Here is a 25,239-nt window from a genome sequence, read left to right on the forward strand (position 1 = left end):
TGCGGCAGTCAATTTGCGCACATCAAGTTCCCACAAACAGCAATATGAACTGACGAACAGGGACAGACAGGAGAAGACCTTCTTGTCCATTCAGCCTGTCTCACACAATTGTGATATCACAATATATACACTCCCTACCCCACCTAAGACTATGTCATCTCCTGGGAGAGACGAAAAACCCAGGCCAATTTGTCGAAAACTGTGGGAAATTTCTCTCCGACCCCCCTAGGCGATATTAACTAGTCCAGGAGATCACTCTGGCCCTGAAATAAATGACCTGATAATGTGTTTTTGGTGGTGTTGGGTGAGGTTACTTTGGTGCCCCCACTAGCTCAGTGGGTATATGTGCTGCCTTGTGTGGTATCTCCTCATATATATTCGGCAGATTGCAGGTTCCCAGTCTGTACTGAGGTAGCAGATGTGACCTGGGGCTGCAGCTCTGGGTCCTACAATTGACCAATGCAGCCCTGGGCTGGGGAGAGAGAGATGGGGGAAAGATCAGCCAGCGCTCCTGCTTCTGAACCTCATCCAATGATTCCTGCTGCAAAGTGCACCTGTTGGGGACATGATGAGGCTGGGCAGTGATGCCCCCACAGTGGAATATCCTGCTAACACTCACTATGAAGAATGGCTGGGGGACTGCGACTGTACTTTTGGAACAGCCACCCACAAGAGAAAATTGAATTGCAACATAGGAACATTAGGAACAGGAGGAGGCCATTCAGTCCCTCGAGCCTGCTCTGCCATTCAAATCAGATCTGTATCTGAACTCCATTTACCCGCCTTTGCCCAATTCCTTTGATACCCTTACCTAACAAAAATCTATCAATTTCTGTGATATAAACTCCAATTATTCCAGGATCTACAGCCTTTTTGGGAAGAGAATTCCAGATTCCCACTACCGTTTGTGTGAAGAAGTGCTTCCTGATTTCGCTCCTGAACAGCCTGGCTCTAATGTTAAGATTAAGCCCCCTCATTCTGGATTCCCCCACCAGAGGAAATAGTTTCTCTCTGCCTACCCGATTGAATCCGTTTAACATTTTCAACACCTCGATCTGATCACTCCTCAATCTTCTAAACTCAAGGGAATACAAGCCAAGTTTATGCAAACTATCCTCATGATTTAAGCCTTTAAGGCGAGGTACCATTCTGGGGGAGGGGTGGGTGCGGATGAAAACAATGTCTGGGATCGCACTGTCAGCTCTGGTTTAATTTCTCTCATTAATTATTGCAGCACCATCGCACAATGAAATATATGGAGAAACTCGGTTAACTCTGCCAATCCGGGATGAGGAGAAGCCAGACTGACTCTGTCAGGCTTCAAATCTCGCTCAACAGGCAAATGAATAAAATAATTGCAGTCACTCCCCACCCCCACTGACGTCAGGCTGGGCTGGTTAATCTTCCCCTTGACAATAAAGGACGAGCTGTTACTGGAAGGAGGGAGGGTGGGAATAATAAACAATAGGGAGTAAAGCGAGAGCTGCGCATCATTCGGGCAGGGCTGGGACCAGTTTGCAAGCATGGCTGCGGGAGGCTGCAGGTAAGGTCTGGGCTGCATGTGGCGGCTCAGGTGGGAAGCGACATTTGTGTCAGTTTCGGCGCGCGATCGCCATGGAAACCCAGTGTATCAAGTGGTATTGAGGGTGGTGACGTGTGTCGGTGTGCCGGGAGCAGCATCTGCCCCGGTGGAAGGTCGCCCGCTGACAAGTGTTCATTTCTGTTGCGATCGACCTTGATCAATCCGGATGCGGAATCCGGATTTAATGGCCCGTGTTGGATTAGGGCGGGGGGGGGAGTAAAGCGGAAAGTCAGCTTTCAGTTGCACGCAGCACATGTACACGCCTTGTTTGGTGTTCCAGTGATGCGTCACTGTAATGCAAATAAGGCAGTGTACGTGCCTCAGGGACCGACTCAATAACAATCTTCCCCTCAACGTCTGGAGGCAGCCATTGGCAGTGGTGAGGCTGACTTGTCTCTCCCATGTTTTAGATGCAGAGAGGATGTTTCCCCTCGCAGGGAAATCTAGAACGCGGGGGCACAGTCTCAGAATAAAGGGTCGCCCTTTTAGAACTGAGATGAGGAGGAATTTCTTCTCTCAGAGGTTCGTAAATCTGTGGAATTCTCTGCCCCAGAGAGCCGTGGAGGCTGGGTCATTAAATACATTTAAGGTGGAGATAGACACATTTTTGCAAGATAAGGGAGTGAAGGGTTATGGGGAGCGGGCGGGGAAGTGGCTTTGAGCCCAAGATCAGCCATGATCTTATTGAATGGTGGAGCAGGCTGGAGGGACCACGTGGCCTATTCCTGCTCCTATTATGTAGCCATGGGTTATGTCCCCTCCTCTCTCCCACTCCAAATTCCATGAATTCCTCCCGATGTCCCCCAACTCTTCGTGCATGGCTATGTGTAAAGAAAGAAAGATTTGAATTTATATAGTGCCTTTCACGACCACTGGATGTCTCAAAGTGCTTTACAGCCAATGAAGTATTTTAAAAGTGTAGTCACTGTTCTAATGTGGGAAACGCAGCAGCCAATTTGCGCACAGCAAGCTCTCACAAACAGCAATGTGATAATGAACAACTCATCTGTTTTTGTTATGTTGGTTGAGGGATAAACATTGGCCCAGGACACCAGGGATAACTCCCCTGCTCTTCTTCGAAATAGTATCTTTTACGTCCACCTGAGAGAGCAGACGGGGCCTCCTCCAATGCCTCTATATCTTTTTTATAATACGGAGACCAGGCCTGTGCACTGTACTCCGTGCACGTTGTTTTGCGAATGAGGTGTATCAGCTGCACTGGTGCATGACGGTACCTGCAACAATGTACTGCAGTACAAATGGGCACATTAACACCAGGCCAACCTTTTTACATTACAGAACAGGTTGTATGTAAACACAGGCATGCTGCAATGTGTTTTCATAGCAGGTTGTTTTATTTGTGGGCAATAGTTATTGCCCATCCCAAGTTGTCCTGGGAGCATTAAGTGGGATCCACATAGTGTGGGACTGGAGTCACAAGCAGGCTAGACCAGGTAAGAATGGCAGGTTCTTCTCTAAAGGACATTCGTGAACCAGTTGAAATTTTGCAACAATCCAGCAGATTTGAGAAACATTTGGTTTCTGTCACCAGCCACAAATGTATTGTATTCACTTTCCCAGCTTGCCGTGGTGGGATTTGAACTCATGACTCTCAGTGCCAGAACTAATAGGCTGCCGTGACCATTGTCTCCTTTCAAGCCTCTTTGCACCTATGGTTTGACTAAGGTTCCTCATTTTATACTTGACAACATACCTTGAAAAAACGGAAAGATTTTGTGCCTCCCCCAGGAGATTACGTGGCTGTGGGGGAAGGGTGGGTGTATTTTGTCACGATGCTCCAACCATCTTGAGTGTAGGAAAGGCTTGACAGACCAGCTGGTCTTTTCCTGCCTGTCGATTTTGTATCTTCATATATGTACCACATTCTTGGTGGGAGGGGGTATATGCCTGGTCCCTGACCCCAAATAGCCATCTCAACTGCTCTGTATCTCCGTTACGAGGACATCCATGAAGTCTTGGCATGCTGACTGCCACCCTTCCAGAACAAGGGTGCATAACCTTAAAATTAGAGCTAGGCCATTCAGGGGTGGTGTCGGGAATCACTTATCACACTCAAAGGGTGGTGGAAATCTGGAACTCTCTCCCCCCAAAAATCTGCTGAGGTTGGGGGTCAATTGCAAATTTCAAAACTGAGATTGATAAATTTTTAATAAAAACAGAAAATGCTGGAGATACTCAGCAGGTCAGGCAGCATCTGTGAAGAGAGAAACAGAGTTAACGTATCAGGTTGATGACCTTTCGTCAGATAAATTTTTGTTAGGCAAGGGCATTAAGGGGTATGGAACCAAGGCAGGTAAATAGAGCTAAATTACAGATCAGCCATGATCTAATTGATTGGTGGAACAGGCTCGAGAGGCTGAATGGCCTCCTCCTGTTCTAATGTTCCTTCCTTCCTTTCTAAAAGTCTGTGTTGGTAAACCGGAGTTGTGGTGTGAAGCTTCTGACCAATGTTCCCTGTCTGGCACAGGGGGCATGTCATCGCCTCTTTGTACCAATGCAGACAGCAGTGATGTCGAGCACATGTCTAGCCTCCTGCGTACAGATGGCTGAACTCCATGGGGGCAGGAGGTGTCGAGAATGTAGCTAATGATGTAATTCAGCTCCTTTTGTAGTGCTTCTGTCTGTGTATACAGGACGGCAGAAGGCCATCAGGCACATATGTGTTTGCCTCAATCCTTTGGCAGATTTCAACCCATTGCGCCATATCCCCATCCCCACTTCCACAGAGATGCAAGAATAAACCAGCCAATTCAGGAATGCACCTCTTCAACTAGGCCATCTGCAGGCTCCAGCCCCATGAGTTAGAACTCATTTAACCTTAACTTCCAATTACTGCTGGGAATCCACCCTTTAGCTTTGTATTTCATGAAGACTGTTGTAAAGATTGATCAGGCTTTGTTACAGTAAATCGGGAAAAACCATTTCCTCTGGTTGGTGAATTGGTAACTGAAGGACATATATTTAAGATCATTATCAAGTGTACGAAGGATTACCACTACACTAAGGTGAGATGGAGTAAGGTGGGAGGAGGCTCGTGTCGAGCATAAACACCGAGCATAGACCTGTTGGGCTGAATGGCCTGTGTCTGCTGTAAATACTACCTTATCCTTTCAAATCCCTCCATGGCCTTGCCCCTCCCTATCTCTGTATTCTCCTCCAAATACTAAAACCCTCCGAGATCTCTGCATTCCTCCAATTCTGGCCTCTTGCGCATCCTCGATTTTCATCGCCCCGCCATTGGCGGCCGTGCCTTCAGCCGCCTGGGCCGTAAGCTCTGGAATTCCCTCCTAAACCTCTCCGCCTCTCTACCTCCCTCTCCCCCTTTAAGATGCTCCTTTAAACCGACCTCTTTGACTGAGCTTTTGGTCACCTGCCCCAATAGCTCCTTATGTGGCTCAGTGCCAAATTTTGTTTGATAATCGCTCCTGTGAAGCAGGATGTTTTAATACTTTAAAGGCGCTCAATAAATACAAGTTGTTGTTAAGAAAGTTTTGTTGAACAGACGCCCCACTGTAAATAGTTGAGTTAAAACCGAGGATCCACTATGGTGCCTGAATGGGAACAGTTGTGAAATTGTGCAGTCACCGAGCGCAGTGTGGTACAAAGAGAGTTGCTGAGTGGGCTTTGTAACTGCCTGATGTAAGCAGTATGCAGATCTCAGTGTCGGCGATGTGGAAATCAACACTATTGTAGAATCAAAAAAACAGTCTGGATTTAGCTGTTTGAAATGTACATTGAATTTTTTTTTCGAGAGAAGAGACAGTTCAGAAACTGGAGAGTAAAGGGAAAGCATTTTGTAAATTCAACATAGCGTTACGAATATTTTTCCCAGCTGTCCCTTTCAGCTACCAATCAAACTATGAGCCGGTCCTGTCCAATTATATCTCTTCACCTCAACAAGTCCTTGAAAGTCTATCATTGTGGGGTTGGCAGTGGGAGCGGGAGGCGGAGGGGCAGGAACAGGTGATCGTGTTAGCTGCATATAGAGCCTGTGGTGGGATCTTCAGTCACTCACACCTGAGGCAGCCACCTGCAGCTTAAACAGGAACATGAATGAAAGCAGCCTGCTGCATCCATCACATGGGTCACAGTGAGTGGCCGAGTGCCATTATCCTCTTTTCCCTCTGTGTCTTGCTTTTATTTCCCTTCATGGCTGGTCTTTGAGATTTGAGGGTGTTTTTGTTGCTTTTACATAGAATGAGATAGATTTTACAGCACAGAAACAGGCCATTTGGCCCAAGTGGTCTGGTGATTATGCTCCACGCAAGCCTCCTCTCATCCCTCTTCATCTCACCCTATCAACCTATCCTTCTACTCCTTTCTCCCTCATGTGCTTATCTAGCTTCTCCTTAAATGCATCTATGCTAGTTGCCTCAACTACTCCTTGTGGTAGCTAGTTCCACATTCTCACCACTCTCTGAGTAAAGAAGTTTCTCCTGAATTCCCTATTGGATTTATTAGTGACTATCTTATATTTATGGCCCCTAGTTTTGGATTCCCCACAAGTGAAAACACCCTCTCTACGTCTACCCTATCGAATACCTTTATAATGTTAAAGACCTCTGACATGAATCAGTCATTCATAAAAGAAAGACTTATGAAATGATACTGAGCGGCCTGTGGGTGGCGCTGTCCAGGGAGAGTATAAATACTCGGGCATGGGCCTAGCTTGCGCAGGGACATTCTTAACAGGAGCTAGTGAAGGACACAACTAGACCTCCATGTTGTAAAACAGTTGATTAAAGCTTTGTTTAACGCTTAGACCAAGTGCCTAGTAGTTTTCTTACGTCAACCTCCATCAGTTTAAATGCATCTATACTATTCGCCTCAACTATTCCATGTGGTAGAGTTCCACATTCTCCCCACTCTGGGTAAAGAAGACTTTGTCTCACCAGAGATTGTAACTGTATGGCTGAGCGTCCCAGCTATGGGAAGAGAGTTGGTCTGCCTGAACCCTGGACGTGTCAGAACAATGTCTCTAATTGGCTGGAAAACCTCTCCTTCCCTTCAATTACCTGCTCATTGTGAAAACAGCTGGTGGATTTAACCTATATGGATTTTTTTCAATATCCTATTTCTCAATATCTTTAAAGCCCCTTGTTTTCATTCTCAGGCATTAGATAAGTATGACCTGTGTGAGTCTGTCTGGGGGTTTGATGCAGCGGGAAGTGAGGTGTACCTGATAGAGTGCCCTGGCAGTATCTCAGGGGGATGGACTAAAGGACATTACATGAGCCAGTTCCGAGTAGTCTGTTGGGACAACACGGAGAGCAGTGGAGAGTGTGGTGGGGCAGGTGGGGTGTAACGCTGCTTTATGTGGGTGGCTGGGCTAGTTGGCAGGTTGCTCCCTGTTCATTTTTTGGACTCATAACTTGTAAATTTCTAAAACTGTAAACTGACCACCCAAATGATATTGTTTAAATTTGAAGTGCATTTCTTCCACTTCCTTTTGCATCTCATGATATGTGGGAATTAGTTGGCAATTCATTTTCACAAGCAGCAAATCTTAACTCAAGCCATGATGCTACCTCTTGCCCCTCTCCTGTCATGCTCCGTGCCCAGATTGGATTTGGTGAAAGGTGGGAATCCTGCTGGATAGATATTACCATCATTAACAACTTGCACTTATATAATGCCTTTTGACATAGGCAATTCTACCAAGGCGCTTCACGGAGACTTGAAGACAAAATGGATGTCAAGCCAAGGGAGGAGAAATTACGAGGGGTGACCAAAAGCTTGGTCAAAGAGGTCAAAGAAGTGTCGGCCCTGACTCAGTGGTAAAACTCTCGCCTCTGAGTCAGAACATCATGGGTACAAGTCCCACTCCAGCAACGAGCACATAATCCAGACTGGCACTCCAGTGCAGTACCGAGACAGTGCTGCACTGTCGGAGCTGCCTTCTTTTGGATGTGACAGTAAATCAAGGTCCAGTCTGCTCTTTCAAGTGGATGTAAAAGTTCCCATGGCACTATTCAAACATTTATCTGTGAACGAACACCACTAAAATTTTTTTATCTGGGCTTTTATCTCATTGCTGTTTGTGGGATCTTTCTGTGTGCACATTGGCTGCCTTATTTTCCCACATCAGCCTAAGAGTGACTATACTTCAAAAGTACTTCATTGGCTGTTGCGCACTTTGAGACAGCCTGAAACCATGAAAGTTGCTATATGAATGCAAGTTCTTTCTTTCTTTCTTTCAAAGAAGTGAGTCATAAAGGAGGAGGGAGAGGTAGAGAGGCCGGAATTTAGGGACAGAATTTCAGAAGGCGGGGCCTAGGCAGCTGAAGGCACGGCCGCCAATGGTGATGCAAAGGGAGGAGGGTGCACAAGAGGCCAACAAGAGTCAGAGGATTGGAGAGTTGGGGTGGGGATTGTAGAAGAGGAGATAGGGAGGGCTGAGGCCATGGAGCGATTTGAAAACAAGGATGAGAATTTTAAATTTGAGATGTTGCCGGACCGGGTGCCAATGTAGGCCAGTGAGCACAGGTGATGGGTGAGCGGGACTTTGGTGTGAGCTTGGATATGGGCAGCGGAGTTTTGGATGTGCTCAACTTTATGAAGAGTGGAAGGTGGGAGGCCGGCCATAAATGCATTGGAATAGTCAAGTCTAGATGTAACAACGTCAGGAACGGTAGCATTAGGACTAGTAATGATCCGGAAACGTGAGTTCAAATCCCACCACTGGGGAATTTAAATTCTGTTAATTAATAAAATCTGGAATAAAAAGCTAGTATCAGTAATGGTGACCATGAAAACTATCGGATTGTCGTAAAAACCCTATTGTCCTTTAGGGATGGAAATTTGTCATCCCTATCTGGTCTGGCCTATATGTGACTCCAGACCCACAGCAATGTGGTTGACTCTTAACCGCCCTCTGAAACGGCCTAGCAAGCCACTTAGTTGTAACAAACTGCGACAAGAAACAATAATAACAATAAAACTGGACGGACCACTCAGCACCGGCTACAGACACGACAACGGCACACCCAGCCCAGTCAACTCTGCAAAGTCCTCCTCACCAACATCTGGGGACTTGTGCCAAAATTGGGAGAGCTGTCCCACAGATTAGTCAAGCCTGACATAGTCATACTTACAGAATCATACCTTTCAGCCAATGTCCCAGACATCACCATCACCATCCCTGGGTATGTACTGACCCACCAGGGGTGGCGGCACAGTGGTATACAGGCAGGAGGGAGTGGCCCTGGGAGTCCTCAACATTGACTCCATGAAGTCTTACGGCTTCATGTCTAGCATGGGCACCGAAATCACCTGCTGATTACCACCTACCGCCCTCCCTCAGCTGATGAATCAGTACTCCTCCATGTTGAATACCACTTGGAAGAAGCACTGAGGGTAGCAAGGGCACAGAATTTACTCTGGGTGGGGGACTTCAATCTCCATCTCCAAGAGTGGCTCGGTAGCACCACTACTGACCGAGTTCTGAAGGACATAGCTGCCAGGCTGGGCCTGTGGCAGGTGGTGAGAGAACCAACATGAGGGAAAAACCTACTTGACCTCATCCTCACCAATCTACTTGTCGCAGATGCATCTGTTCATGACAGTATTGGAAGCAGTGACCACCGCACAGTCATTGTGGAGACGAAGTCCCATCTTCACACTGAGGACACCCTCCATCGTGTTGTGTGGCACTACCACCGTGCTAAATGGAATGGATTCAGAACAGATCTAGCAGCTCAAAACTGGGCATCCGTGAGGTGCTGTGGGCCATCAGCAGCAGCAGTATTGTATTCCACCACAACCTGTAACCTCATGGCCCGGCATATCCCTCACTCTACCATTACCATTAAGCCAGGGGACCAACCCTTGTTCAATGAGGAGTACAGAAGAGCATGCCAGTAGTAGCACCAGGCGTACCTAAAAATGAGGTGCCAACCTGGGGAAGCTGCAATATAGGACTACATGCATGCTAAAAAGCAGAAACAGCATGCTACAGACAGGGCTAAGCGATCCACAATTAACGGATCAGATCAAAGCTCTGCAGTCCTGCCACATCCAGTCGTGAATGGTGGTGGACAATTAAACAACTAATGGGAGGAAGAGGCTCCATGAATATCCCCACCCTCAATGATGGCAGAGCCCAGCACGTCAGTGCTTGGATGAGTGCAGCTCCAACAACACTCAAGAAGCTCGACACCATCCAAGACAAAGCAGCCCGCTTAATTGGCACCCCATCCACCACCTTAAACATTCACTCCCTCCACCACCGGCGTACTGTGGCTGCAGTGTGTACCATCTAAAAGATGCACTGCAGCAACTCGCCAAGGCTTCTTTGGCAGCACCTCCCAAACCCGCGACCTCTTCCACCTAGAAGGACAAGGGCAGCAGGCTCATGGGAACGCCACCACCCCCAAGTTCCCCTCCAAGTCACACATCATCCTGATTTGGAAGTATATCGCCGATCCTTCATCGTCGCTGTGTCAAAATCCTGGAACTCCCTCCCTAACAGCATTGTGGGAGTACCTTCACCAAACGGACTGCAGTGGTTCAAGAAGGCAGCTCACCACCACCTTCACAAGGGCAATTAGGGATGTGCAATAAATGCTGGCCTTGCCAGCAATGACAACATCCCGGAACGAATAATAAAAAAAAGGCATGGAGGAGGGTTTCAGCAGCTGATGAGCTGAGGCAGGGGCGGAGTCAGACAATGTTATGGAGGTGGAAACCTGAACATTAAACCGTTCCATCTAAATTTCACCGTAAAATAATGAATTTGATTCTTCATTTCCAAGGCCCAGACGGGACCTCAAGCACATACCCCATGGGAACGTTTCCTGTTTCGGGTGTTATGTTGTGCCCTCCTCTGGCCATGACCTAATCCAGACATTATCCCCCTCCCCTGACTCCCGACCTGCCAGCTAAAACATATTTGCATTTTAGAGCTGTCGGAATAAGTGTTTCTGTTCAGCGCTGAGGCAGAGTTTGGCGGAAACCCTATCATGAAATTGGACCCAAGCCGGGTGGAAAAGTTTGCATCCGGCTTTGCAATCGGACTTCCCTCTGCCAAGCACTTGCACCCAGTGCTGGAAAGGCTCACATTGTAGTTTCAAATGCATCCCATTTTGATATAGCTGACCCAAAGATAAACACAGCTCCAGCTGTTTAAATAGCTTTATCATTGATTCTTACTGATCAATAAAACTCACTCCCACACTGACAACTCGGCGATAGGTAGGTAACTCCCTGTCGGTCTGTGTGTCTGTCAATGTGTGTATCTCTCTCTATCTGTGTGTGTCTCCATTTTTCTGTGTGTGTTTCTCTGTCACTCTGACTCTGCTTGTATGTCTCCCTGAGTTTCACTGTCTGTCTATATATCTTCCTGTCTGTGTCTTCCTGTGTGTGTGTGTTTCTCTTTGTCTCTGTCTGTATTTTTCCTGGTCATCACTTGCCTCCACCTGGTTGCTGGGTAAGAGCCAGGAATCTTGTCTAAATTTAACTCAGTGTAAATTTTACTGGTGGTTGCTGTGGCAACCGATACTCAGGAAGGCAGCAGAGAGTAAGCTCACAGTAGTGGAACAAGCTTCACTATTTCTTTCACCTCTGCAGCCTCTCAGCAAGAGGAAGAACAGAAATGCACAAGAAATATTTAATGTGAGATAGTGTCGCCAACAGAGAAGGTTACATGTGTCAATTAAAGCCACATACGCAGGCCTTATCTTCTGAGTTTTTAAAACAACAAGAATTTTCAGGAACAGGACATTACAACAGACCATTTCCTTTGTCATAGGTCAACTCCAATCATCTGTTCTCTCTACAACAATGAATTTAAAGGCATGTTGACACAAAGTTTTGTCCATCCCCCCCCCCATTGCTTCGCTCCACCATTGGCGGCCATGCCTTCAACCGCCTTGTCCTCCCCTCTGGATTTCCCTCCCTAAACTCCTCCGCCTCTCTGCCTTTCTCCTCCTTTAAGAGCCCTCATTGGCCAAGCTTTTGGTCATCTGTCGTATTATCTCCTTATGTGGCTCAGTGTCCATCTATTTTTGATTGCGCTCCTGTGCAGCACCTTGGGACCTTTCCCACGTTAAAGGCGCTAAATAAATGGAAGCTGACCTGAGTGTGACTGGCTGCAGATATGTTGGCTTCTCAGTGTTGGCTGCATTCCAATAGGGTCCAGGAAGCACTGGCATCGGAACCATGGGTCAGTATTCTGTTTTGGGTCAAGAGCCCGTCTTCAGTTATCTAAATGTAGGCAGCGGTCCTGTGCGTTTGCTCTCTGTCAGACTCCCTATCATGGTGGCGCCTCGGCAATCCAACGTTTCCACTCCAAAGGTAAAAGCAGGATGCAGTGTTAGCACAGCTATAAACACGCCTTGTCTCTTGAGTCCACACTGTCCACTTCAACAACCTCCACAATGCTCCGATTTCCATTCGGGTGGAAAAGTTTGGCCAGCTATTCCAGCTCACTCCTAATCATGCAGCACAGAAGGAGGCCATTCGGCCCATCGTGCCTGTGCCGGCTCTCTGAAGGAGCTTTCCACTTAGCCCCAACCCTTCTCTTTCCCCAGAGTCTTGCAAATTTTTCCTTTTCAAGTATATATCCAATTCCCTTTTTAAAGTTACTATTGAATCTGCTTCCACCGTCCTTTCAGGCAAAGCATTCCATGTATTTACAAATCGTTCCCACAAAATGATGTGATGTAAATGACTTGCAAATGTCAGTTTAAAAGAAAAGCCCATCACCAACCTATATTTCAGACTGCTGGGTTACATTCTGTGACATGTCAGAGCTTTTGACCATTTAACCTTGTTGGACTTTTGGGTAATTTATATTAAGATAGTGCTCAGCAGTGGTTGAATCCACTCGCAGTGTCTGGAGATGTGGGTTATGATTCAGTTGGAAGAAAGCTTCTATCTAAGAAAGAAAGACTTGCATTTCTGTAGCACCTTTCACGACATCCCGAAGTGTTTCACAGCCAGTGAAGTACTTTTGAAGTGTAGTCACTGTTGTAATATTTTGCCACTTTATGCATAACAAGGTATCACAAACAGCAATGTGATAATGACCCGACAATCTGTTTTTAGTGATGTTGATTGAGGGACAAATATTGGCCAGGACACCGGGGAGAATTCCCCTGCTCTTCTTCAAATAGTGCTGTGGGATCCTTTACATCTACCTGTTGTTGTTGTTGTTTTTGAAAGGGCATACGGGGTCTCAGTTTAACGTCTCCTCCGAAAGACGGCACCTCTGACAGTGCAGCACTCCCTCAGTACTGCACTGAAGTGGTAGCCTACATATGAACATAAGAAATAGGAGCAGGAGTAGGCCATTCGGCCCTTCGAGCCTGCTCCGCTATTCAATGAGATCATGGCTGATCTTCTGCCTCAACTCCATTCACCGGCCCTATCGCCATATCCCTTGATGCCTTTACTGGTCAGAAATCTATTGACTTCTGTTTTGAATATACCCAATGACTGAGCCTTCACAGCCCTTTGGGGTAGAGAATTCCAAAGATTCACCACCCTCTGTGTGGAGAAATTTCTTCTCATCCCAGTCCTGAATGGCCTACCCTTTATCCTGAGGCTGTGGCCCCTGGTTCTAGACTCCCCAGCCAAGGGAAACATTCTCCCAGCATCCACCCTATCAAGCCCTGTAATAATTTTGTATGTTTCAATGAGATCCACTCTCATTCTTCTGAATTCAAGAGAATACAGGCCTAGTTTACTCAATCTCTTCTCATACGACAGTCCCGCCATCTCAGGAATCAATCTCGTGAACCTTCGTTGCACTCCCTCTATGGCAAGTATATCCTTAGGTAAGGAGACCAAAATTGTACACAGTACGCCAGGTGTGGTCTCACCAAGGCCCTATATATTTGGAGTAAGACTTTACTTCTGTACTCAAATCCTCTTGTAATGAAGGCCAGCATACCATTTGCCTTCCTAACGGCTTGCTGCACCTGCACATTCACTTTCAGTGACTCATGTACAAGGACACCCATGCTCAAGTCTCTGGAGTGGATCTTGGAATGAAGACCCTCTGACTCAGAGGTACAAGTGCTACCACTGAGCCAAGGCTGACACCTTGGATGGGATTTCTTGCTTGTCATATCCGTTTGAGACAATGAGGTTCGTTAACACATCTCAGGGAGGAGATTGGGTGATATGCTGGAATAGTTTCATTGATGTGATCCCAGGAAGGACTGCTGTCAGGGCAGCTCGCACCTAGGACAGTTGTGGATTTGATTGGCAGCTCAACTGGCCAATCCCTGGCAAGAGAGAGTTGGGGGGGGGGGGGGATGTCACCGGTGAAGATTTTTGCTTCCTGTCCAGCTAAGAAAGGACACTCAGAAACAGAGAACAGACAGTTTGTGTGAGCTGGTATGGAAGTCAGACCTAGAGAGAGAGAAAAATCTCTCTTTAAGTTTATGCTGGCCAATTTCAGAGAAGTTAATGGTCAAAAAAAATCATTCAGCCCACTAACAGGGACTGTGAGGCGTGCTTTTTATTTTCTGCATGACAAGGAATTAGTTAGAATTCATTGTAAATGTACTCTGTTCATTCACATATTATTTGTAGAATAAATCATCCTGCTGGTTTATAATTGACCTCGTGTTATTGAAGTGATCATAAGCCTGTATTTCAGAAGATAGGAGAAATGCAAGTGCTATCACAGGTAAGATTACAGTATGCAATGCAATTAAAAAAGGCCTTTCATTGTTACAACCTCCCCGTGCTCAGGTCACACTATCATATGACCAGAAATTGGGCAGTAAAGAGAAACTCCTGATTTTCAGGGAAGTGGGGACCATTTACAAAAGAAGCCAGTGACCCTAAACCCAAGAGAATATCTGGTACAGATCTGGATCTGAGAACAGACACCCTGCAAGCAGAATATGTACAATTCACTCCAGTGCTGTGTGGCTCATGTGTTTAAGTGTCTGTTCCTGTGTATTTACTGCAGTCAGTGGATAAAGGCTGAACATTCGCTGCTGTCTGGCACTGTGTGTTACTGGACAAAAGTTGCATGTCTCCCCAACCTCTCCTCCATTGCCAAAGCTGCCTACAAGAAGCTCAGTTTCCTCTTTTGTGTCAAACACTTTGTTTTCAGAGTGTCAGTTGTGGCTCAGTGGGCAGCACTCTCTAGGTGGGAGGGGCTAGGAGTGAGCCGGGTGTTACTGGTTGCCTGATTGCAGCTGGGTGTTGGAGGGAGTTTTGTAAAAAGTTGGTGGTGGGTTTTGGGCTGTTGTTTTCAGGTTTTAGGGCCTTTTTGGCCCACAAAAAACAGCCAGATGGCTGCTGAGGGGTCCGGAGTGCCAGGCCCCTCAGAGGACAATATTCCCAAGAGGAATTTAATTAGGGAAGAAACTGTGGTGGGAAGGGGATTAAAAAGGCCCAAAGATTTGGGCCGGGACCTCAGGAGGTTTGGTAAAGAAAATACGGTGGTGGTGCAGTGTGAAGATAAGAAGATTTGAGCCTGGGATATAATCCAGGCGGTTCATGAGGACTGTGGCGAGGGAAGCTGCTTTGCCTGCCGACCAAAGCCGAATGTGGGATTTGAGGTGACGGTCAGTGGCCGCGAGGAGGTGGAAAAACTGCTACTCAGTCTGAAAGTTGGTGAGAAATTCTTGGAGGTGACTGCTATATTCAGAGGAGGTGGTGGTTTCATTTTTGAACTTGCCAGTGTACATTGAGGACGAAGTGCTGAGCAAAAAGTTGGAGTCGTGGGACATTAAAATCTGTTCTGAAATAAAGAGGAGGTACTATCCGGGAACACGGGTAGCAGACGGAACCCGGTATGTAAAGGTGCGGTTCCCAGAGGGGGTGAGGTCTTTGCCGTACAGTATGAAGTTCGAGACACTGGAAGGAGTGCAGTACTTACGTGTGCTGCACGATAACCAAGTAAAGGTGTGCTATTATTGTCTGGGACATGACCATCTCGTAAGAAACTGTCCAGACCTGTATTGTTACAATTGCGGTGAGTCGGGACATATCGCTCGGAGCTGCAAGGTGGAGAGCTGTGGGGTGTGTCACAAAGGCCCCACCCGCTGTGAGTGTGTGGCAGAAGGGAGCGATATGAGTGATGAGGAGATGGGAGAAGGAGAAGGAGATGAGAGTGGAACGGCCGGAGGAGCGGTGCAGTCGGAGGACACAGCCGGTAAAATGAAGGAGAAAGGAGCACAGGAAGAGGCAGAGGATGGCGGAGCGGAGGACGGGATGGAGATGGCGGAAAACACGCCGAGTGCTGTGGAGGGGAACAAAGACAACAGCGGGCAGCGAGGGTCGAGTGCAGACTCGAGCCTTAGTGCAGTTCGGCTCCCCCTGGGGACTCTGGTGGCTGCGGGGGGAGAGGAGGCGGGAGCGGGGTGTGTGGTGGATGTGGGTGCTCCGGGGAGAGGTGGGGAGTCGGATATCTTGGTGAGCGGGAGGGGGCAGGACGGGGAGAGGGAGCAAGAGGCAGGAGCCTTAAAGGGACAGCAGGATGGGATCGGCGAGATAGAGACGTTAGAAGGGAACAATTTAGGTGCGCCATTGTCCCATGGAGAGAGGGAACAGGGTGCAAGGGTCAGAGGTGGAGATGTGGTCGAAGGGAGCGGCACAGTGGGAGAAACTGCGATAGCAGGAAGACTCTCTGAGGGAGATGAAGTATCTGACGGGGAGCAGGATTATGTATCGGACGGGGAGCAGGCACAGGGGGTTGCAGAAGAGCTTGAGTGTGAGGAATTAGAGGGGGACAGAGACATGGAAGTCGGGGGTGGGGTGGCATCATGTGAAAAGGGAAAGGTTAGTGAGGGGCAGAAGGAGGGAGGAAGGGTAGCTCCTGGGCCCAAACTTAATGCAAGGAAGAGGCTGAAACAGCAGGGAAAGTTTAAACAGGAGGTGAAAAAGAGTCGGAGGCTGCAGGAAAAAGCAACAGCTGCCCGAGAAGTTGGGAAGGAGCATGAGTGGCGGGAAAGGCCAGAGATTAAATGATGGGGAGATTATCAGGCATACTTCCCTTCTTTGGTGCCATGATTACATTGGTCTCGATTAATGTGAACGGACTGAGGGGTGAGAAGAAATTGCAGCAGTTGTTGCAGGGTTTTAAAGGTACGGACTTGTTGTGTCTGCAAGAAACCTTTTGGGATGAGGATATCCTAGAAAGAGTTCAGAAGGTTTGGAAGGGAGAGGTGTTTGCAAGTTGTGCAAACAATAACCGTAGAGGGGTGGCTGTTTTGGTGAGTCCGTCCATAAAAGAGAACGTTGCCTTGATGGACAAGGATGCTGAGAGGAGATCCTTCCTGCATCTAGTCTGTCCAGACCTGACAGAATTTTATAGCTTTCGATGAGATCCCCTCTCAATCTTCTAAACTCCAGTGAGTATAAGCCCAATCGACACAATCTCACCTCATACGTCATTCCTGCCATCCCAGGTATCAGCCTGGTGAATCTTCGCTGCACTCCCTCCATGGCAAGAACGTCCTTCCTCAGGTAAGGTGACCAAAACTGCACACAATACTCAAGGTGCGGTCTCACCAAGGCCCTGTCAAACTGTAGCAAGACATCCTTGTTCCTGTACTCGAACCCTCTTGCTTCGAAGGCCAACATACCATTTGCCTTCTTAACCGCCTGCTGCACCTGCATGCTTACCTTCAGCGACTGGTGCACAAGGACACCCAGGTCTCTTTGCACTTCCCCTTCTCCCAATCTATTGCCATTCAAATAATAATCTGTCTTCCTGTTTTTGCCACCAAAGTGGATAACCTCACATTTATCCACATTATAGTGCATTTGCCATGTTTCTGCCCAATCACCCAACCTGTCCAAATCGTACTGGAGTTTCCCGACATCCTCCTCACAGCTTACCCTCCCACCCAGCTTTGTGTCATCTGCAAATTTGGAGATATTACATCCAATTCCCTCGTCCAGATCATTAATATATATTGTGAACAGCTGGGGTCCTAGGATCGATCCTTGCGGTACCCCACTAGTCACTGCCTGCCACTCGGAAAACGACCCGTTTATTCCAACTCTTTGCTTTCTGTCCGCCAACCAGTTCTCTATCCAAGTCAATACCTTGCCTCCAATCCCATGTGCCTTAATTTTGCACGCTAATCTCTTATGTGGGACCTTATCGAAAGCCTTCTGAAAGTCCAAATACACCACATCCACTGGTTCTCCCTTATCTATTTTACCAGTTACATCCTCAAAAAATTCCAGTAGATTAGTCAAGCATGATTTACCTTTTGTAAATCCATGTTGACTTTGTCCGATCCTGTCACTGCTTTCCAAGTGCTCTGCTATTACATCTTTTATAATAGACTCTAGCATTTTCCCCACTGCCGATATCAGGCTTACCGGTCTATAATTCCCCGCTTTTTCTCTACCACCTTTTTTGAATAGTGGGGTAACATTAGCTACCCTCCAATCCATGGGTACCGTTCCAGAGTCTATCGAGTTCTGGAAGATGACCAGTAATGCATCTACTATCTCTAGGGCCACTTCCTTAAGTACCCTGGGATGTAGACCATCAGGCCCTGGGGATTTATCGGCCTTCAGCCCCATCAATTTTCCTAACACCATTTTCCTACAAATACTTTTTGTTTTCTTTGTTTTCACTGTTTACATGTACAGAGCGCGGTCACTTTAATAGCGCGGGTAAATGCGATGACGTCACGCTGTTCATCACGTGATCCCCCACCGGCGGGAAAAACGTGATGACGTCATGACGTCAGCCACGGGACCGCCCTAGCAGTCCTCGTGGAGCCTCCGAACTGACTAGACCTATATTCGATGTTCTCCTGTAGTTATCTGTTAAACTCTGTTACTTTTCATTAAACCTGGTTTGTTTGATCGCCTGAGTGGATCTCAGTCTTTTGGATAGGAACTAGACATTCCTACACTGGTGACCCCGACTTTTGCAAACAGTTTTCGCAAAAGTTACTGAACATGGAGTTGAACGTCGTTGCTTTGAAGCTACCACAGTTCTGGGAGCAACAGCCAGCCGCGTGGTTCATCCAGGCTGAAGCCCAGTTCGCCATCAGGAACATCGCTGCGGATCAGACCCGTTACTATCACGTGGTCTCCACCCTCGACAGTGCCACAGCCTCGTGGATCGTCAGCCTGCTTGGTAATCCACCAGAAGATCGCAAGTATGATACGATAAAGTCGCGGTTGTTACAGGTCTTCAGGCTCACGAAGTCGGAGCGCGCCCGCCGGCTGCTCAATATGCCCGGCCTCGGGGACTCCAAACAGTCCGAGCTCATGAGCCAAATGCTCATGCTCCTGGGCTCCGAACTGGAATGCTTCCTCTTCAGGGAGCTATTCCTCAGCCAGCTACCGGAGCAAGTTCAGGCTGCCTTAGCCAGGTCGGAAGTCACCGACTGCGCAGAGCTGGCTGCCGATGCGGACAAGATCTTCACGGTGACACAGCAGTACTGCGCTGCCATGAGGCGCCCATCCCCCACAGATGCCGCTCCAGCCCCTTAACCTGCGGGGTTGTGCTTCTACCACGCCCGTCTTGGCGCGAAAGCAAGATGCTGCTGCCCTCCCTGCAGTTTTTCGCTCAAAAAAAAACAGCAGCCACCCTGTCGAAAGAGGACTGGTTAGAACGAGCGCCCCGCGGCTGCGATGGCAATCGGTAATTCGGGAAAACTCCTCTTCATCAACGACTCCCTATCTGGTTGACGTTTCCTTTGCGACACCGGGGTGCAGTGTAGCATCCTACCCGCGTCAGATCTTGATCTACAAGTCGGGGGGCATGGCCCTTCCCTCCAGGCGGCTAATGGCAGGGCCATTTGGACCTTCGGAAGCCGGCGGGTCCAGGTGTGTTTCGGCGGCCAGGGGTTTTATTGGGATTTCATCACGGCCAAAGTCTCTCAAGCCATCCTTGGGGCGGATTTTTTGTGCGCCAACGGCCTCCTGGTGGATGTACGGCACCGCCGGTTGATCAATGCGGCCACTTTTCACTCCATCCCGTGCTACCGCGGTAACACCGTGGCGCGCACTGTCTCCTGCGCGTCCCCACCTCCAGTTGACTTCACTCGCCTCCTCGGAGATTTCCCAGACCTGACCAGACCCACTTTCTCTTCCATGGCCACGAAACATGGTGTCGAACACCACACCACCACTACTGGCTCCCCGGTCGATGCACGGACCCGGCGCCTCAAACCTGGCAAGCTCGCGGCTGCGAAAGCGGAGTTCGACACGATGGAGCGGCTAGGGATTATTCGCCGGTCAAATAGTCCGTGGTCTTCGCCTCTCCACATTGTTCCGAAACCTGGCGGCGGATGGCGGCCTTGCGGCGACTACCGACGCCTGAACGACGCCACTACTCCCGGTACCCGATCCCTCATATAGCCACTAAGGGACTCCAGTCAATTGTATATAATTCCCTTTAATAATATGTTGGCTACAGCCTGAGTCTGTATCTTTGTTTTCACTGTTTACATCTACAGAGCGCGGTCACTTTAATAGCGCGGGTAAACGCAATTACGTCACGCCGTTCATCACGTGATCCCCCACCGGTGGGAAAAACGTGATGACGTCATGACGTCAGCCACGGGACCGCCCTAGCAGTCCTCATGGAGCCTCCGAACTGACTGGACCTATATTCGATGTTCTCCTGTAGTTATCTGTTAAACTCTGTTACTTTTCATTAAACCTCGTTTGTTTGATCGCCTGAGTGGATCTCAGTCTTTTGGATAGGAACTAGACATTCCTACAATGGCACATTTAAATTTGAGAGATTATGGAGGGACCGGAACCCCATAAAAAGGGAGTTTTCCAGATCAAGTTGGGTGGGTGATGTTTTAAAACAGAACCGAATAGATTTTGTGTTAATGCGGGAAGGGTTAAGTTCTGAGGTGATGAGGATTTATTATAAAAAAGTATTTTTTAGTGATCACTCGGCTTTGGTTCTTAGAATTAGGAACAGCAGAGTTCAGGGGTGTGGATTTTAAACAATCAATACCTGAAAGAAATTGCTTATAAAGAAGGGATTATAAATATAATAAAGGATGCTTGGAAGGAACCTTTGTTCTTGAAAGAAAGAAGAGTTTGGTGGGATAATTTCAAATATGAGATAAAAGTTTTTTCGGTACGTTATGGGAAAAAGAGGGCGGCAGCTAACCAGCATCGAGAAGAGAATATAAATAAAAGGTTTACGGATGTCTGTAAAGCAGTTGACGGAGGGGATAAGGGAGCGGAGACTAAGTTCCGGGTGCTAAAGGAAGAGTGGGAATTATTGCACGCTGAAAAATGCAAGGGGGCCATTCTCTGCGCAAAGGCTAGAGATGCATTGGAGGGTGAAAGATGCACTAGATATTTTCTAGAGCAAGAAAAGCTGCGACAGAGATTATCGTTAATTGAAGAGCTGAAGGTTGGGAGAAGATCATTCATGAAAGTGGGGAGATTTTAGAGGCGGCTAGCAGCTTTTATCAAGAGGTATATACTAAAGAAGACATTTCCAATTTGGCGATGGAGAAGGTTACTGCTTTTATTGAAGAGGGTTTAAAGGAGGATGAGAGAAACATGTGTGACAAAGAAGTAGGATTAGCGGAAATAAAAGTAGCAATAAGTGGAATGAAGGGGGGGAAAAGCCCAGGGTCCGATGGACTAAGTGCAGAATTTTATAAAGAATTTTGCGAGATTTTAAGTCCATTGCTCTTAGAAGTTTTTAAGGAAATCAAAATTGAGGGAAGCCTGGCCCCATCTATGAGGAGAGGGATCATAAGCTTAGCTTATATAAAAATAAAGGGGATAGACGGGATCTGAAGAATTGGAGGCCCATCACATTATTAAATGTGGATTAGAAGAAAAAGACCTCTTCTGTCTGTCTGTTCTCTATACGTTCGAAAGTTATAGAGCGTACCTACACACGTGTCACATCAAAAGAAAGCTTACGATTACGGACCGGTCATAGGCATATTTACTTTTCCGTCAGACAAAAATCGTGCCGATGGTATCCAAAAAACGTTCAAAATTCCGCTCATTATCCACTCATTAGCATTGAGTGACTATGATGTCGAAGAGCTGCTATGATGTCAGAGCAGTTTTTGTGCTGTCATAAAGAAATCAATGCTTTCACTGTGCCCAGCCTACTCAGCTGGGGTGACTCGGGCCGGGCCTCTTCCTCTCTCTCTCTCTGTCTCTTTATCTCTCTCTCTGTCTCCCAGTCTCTCTCTCTCTCTCCCCCAGTTTCTCTCCAATTCCAATTCCAATTCCAATTAAAATGCTTTATTGGCATGAAAGTTTACAGAGAACCATATTGCCAAAGCTTACATAGCAAAAAGGTACAGTTTTCCAACATTCTGTAGGTGTCAATCGATTTGAGATTTGTTGGGTACATACAATATTACTTTTAAACAATATTAATTTTAAACAGTCTTTGTACTTCATTTGGTACGTTCAATATTAATTTAAACAGTCTTAATTTTAAACAGTCCTCAGGTTGTGACATGTTGTTACATATTTGGCCCCAAGGTATGGTCTGTCTCCTTCTCCTAGGACTAATCTCAATTTTGACAGATCATCCAATTCCTTGAAATCTGGGGTTGTTTGGCTTAGCTTGTTGAATAATATGTTTCTTGATGTGTTGAATTTTTCGCATTTTAGGAGGAAATGCATTTCTGTTTCAACCTCGCCAGCCAGACATTGATCGCATATTCTATTCTCTCTAGGCTGCCAGGATTTCTTGTATCTGCCTTTTTCAATTTCCAGTTGGTGGTCGCTTAGTCTGTACCTGGTGAGGGTCTGTCTCTGTTTTGTGTCTCTGATGGTCGTGAGGTAGTCTGCCAGTTTATATTCTCTTTTTAGGGCCCGGTAACATTCTAATCTGCTTTGGCTTTCGGTTATTTTGTTCCAATGTTCCAGGTAGGTTTCTTTGCATTTTTAATGATTTGGTTCACTCGGATTGGTGTTTGGACGGCTGTGTTGGTCTGGGGCTGGTCAGGGTCCGGCTGAGTACTTAGTTTCCGTAGCAGCTGACTCAGGGGACTCTTTTCTGGGTTTAGCTCTTGGGTCTGAAAGGCTTTGAAATGAAGGGTGTCTGGGGAGCTAGATTTGAGGTGATTTAGGAAGTTTAGTGCTCGTTTTTGGATGTTTATTATCAGTGGGTATCTGCCTAGTTCGGCTCTGCATGCATTTGTTGGCGTTTTTCTTTGGGTGCGAAGGATGCTTCGGCAGAATTCTGCATGTAGGGCTTCTATTGTATGTTTTTCCCATTTAGTGTAGCTTTGGTGATTTAGCGGGCCCCATACTTCACTCTCTCCCCGTCTCTCTCCCCCCTCAGTCTCTCTCTCTCTCTCTCTCTCTCTCTATCTCCCAGTCTCTCTCTCCCCCCCAGTCTCCCAGTCTCTCTCTCTCCTCCAGACTCTCCCTCATCCAGTCTCTCTCTCCCACTCTCTCTCTCTCTCTCCGTCTCTCTCTCCTCCAGTCTCTCCCTCCTCCAGTCTCTCTCTCCCAGCAATCTCTCTCTCGCTCCCCGTCTCTCTATCTCTCTCTCTCTGTCTCCCAGTCTCTCTATCTCTCTCTCTCCCCAGTCTCTTTCTCCCTTCCCCCGTCTCTCTCTCTCTCTCTCTCCCCCAGTCTCTCTCTCTCCCCCGTCTCTCTCCCCAGTCTCTCTCCTCTCTCTCCCCGTCTCTCTCTCTCTCCCCCCCAGTCTCTCTACTCTCTCTCTCTCTCTCTCTCTCCCGTCTCTCTCCCGTCTCTCTCTCTCTCCCCCGAGTCGCTCTCTCTCTCCCCCCTCAGGTCTCTCTCTCTCTATCTCCCCAGTCTCTCTCTCTCTCTCTCTCTCCCTGTCTCTCTCTCTCTCCCCGTCTCTCTCTCTCCCCCCTCAGTCGCTCTCTCTCTCCCCGCAGTTTCTCTCTCTCTCCCCCCAGTCTCTCTCTCTCTCCTCCAGTCTCTCTCTCCCCCCAGTCTCTCTCTCCCCCCAGTCTCTCTCTCTCTCCATCTCTCTCTCCCCCCAGCCTCTCTCTCTCCCCCACTCTCTCCCTCTCTCCCCAGTCTCTCTCTCCCTTCCCCCGTCTCTCTCTCTCTCTCTCCCCCAGTCTCTCTCTCTCCCCCGTCTCTCTCCCCAGTCTCTCTCCTCTCTCTCCCCGTCTCTCTCTCTCTCCCCCCCAGTCTCTCTACTCTCTCTCTCTCTCCCGTCTCTCTCTCTCTCTCCCGTCTCTCTCCCGTCTCTCTCTCTCTCCCCCGAGTCGCTCTCTCTCTCCCCCCTCAGGTCTCTCTCTCTCTATCTCCCCAGTCTCTCTCTCTCTCTCTCCCTGTCTCTCTCTCTCTCTCCCCGTCTCTCTCTCTCCCCCCTCAGTCGCTCTCTCTCTCCCCGCAGTTTCTCTCTCTCTCCCCCCCAGTCTCTCTCTCTCTCCTCCAGTCTCTCTCTCCCCCAGTCTCTCTCTCCCCCAGTCTCTCAATTCAATTCAATTCAATTCAATTCAAATGCTTTATTGGCATGAAAGTTTACAGAGAACCATATTGCCAAAGCTTACATAGCAAAAAGGTACAGTTTCTCTGTCTCTCTCTCCCCCCAGTCTCTCTCTCTCCCCACTCTCTCCCTCTCCCCCAGTCTCTCTCTCTCTCTCCCCCCACTCTCTCCCTCTCCCTCCACTCTCTCCCTCTCCCCCCAAGTCTCTCACTCTCTCTCTCTCCCCATCTCTCTCTCTCTCTCTCCCCTCAGTCTCTCTCTCTCTCCCCCCACCTCCCCTGTCTCTTTCTTTCCCCCATCGTCTCTCGCTCGCTCGCTCTCTCTCTCAAATTCAAATTCAAATTCAAATTCAAATGCCTTATTGGCATGAAAGTTTACAGAGAACCATATTGCCAAAGCTTACATAGCAAAAAGGTACATTTTCAAACATTTTGTAGGTGTCAATCGATTTGACATTTGTTGGGTACATACAATATTACTTTTAAACAATATTAATTTTAAACAGTCTTTGTACTTCATTTGGTACGTTCAATATTAATTTTAAACAGTCTTAATTTTAAACAGTCCTCAGGTTGTGACATGTTGTTACATATTTGGCCCCAAGGTATGGTCTGTCTCCTTCTCCCAGGACTAATCTCAATTTTGACAGGTCATCCAATCTCCCCCGAGTCGCTCTCTCTCTCCCCCTCAGTCTCTCTCTCTCTATCTCCCCAGTCTCTCTCTCTCTCTCCCCCAGTCTCTCCCTCTCTCTCCCCCAGTCTCTCCCCCTCTCTCTCTCTCTCCCCGTCACTCTCTCTCTCTCTCCCCCCTCAGTCGCTCTCTCTCTCCCCCCTCAGTCGCTCTCTCTCTCCTCCAGTCTCTCTCTTCCCCCCGGTCTCTCTCTCTCTCTCTCCCCCAGTCTCTCTCTCCCCAGTCTCTCTCCTCTCTCTCCCCCCAGTCTCTCCACTCTCTCTCTCTCTCCCCTGTCCCTCTCTCTCTACCCCAGTCTCTCTCTCACCCCTCAGTCGCTCTCTCTCTCCCCCCTCAGCCTCTCTCTCTATCTCCCCGTCTCTCCCTCTCTCCCTCTCTCCCCCAGTCTCTCTACTCTCTCTCTGTCTCCCAGTCTCTCTCTCTCGGTCTCCCAGTCTCTCTATCTCTTCCCCCAGTCTCTCTCCCGTCTCTCTCCTCTCTCTCCCCCGTCTCTCTCTCTCCCCAGTCTCTCTCCTCTCTCTCCCCCAGTCTCTCTACTCTCTCCCTCCCCCCTCAGTCTCTCTCTCTATCTCCCCAGTCTCTC

General features: G+C 48.1%; 1 protein-coding gene across 1 annotated transcript in view; it reads left to right on the forward strand.

Moving 5' to 3' along the window:
• The first annotated feature begins 1,463 nt into the window (after window positions 1-1,463).
• Window positions 1,464-25,239, forward strand: part of pnp6 (purine nucleoside phosphorylase 6) — a 182,422-nt gene continuing 158,646 nt past the window's right edge. Inside the window, exon 1 of the mRNA XM_085990926.1 lies at window positions 1,464-1,543. Within this exon, the coding sequence (XP_085847052.1) occupies window positions 1,524-1,543 (20 nt within the window). The 5' untranslated portion in view covers window positions 1,464-1,523. The remainder of the gene's footprint in view (window positions 1,544-25,239) is intronic.

This window comes from Somniosus microcephalus, chromosome 6, assembly GCF_052327205.1.
Source record: "Somniosus microcephalus isolate GS21.2 chromosome 6, FLI_Smic_1.0, whole genome shotgun sequence".
Classification (NCBI taxonomy): domain Eukaryota; kingdom Metazoa; phylum Chordata; class Chondrichthyes; order Squaliformes; family Somniosidae; genus Somniosus; species Somniosus microcephalus.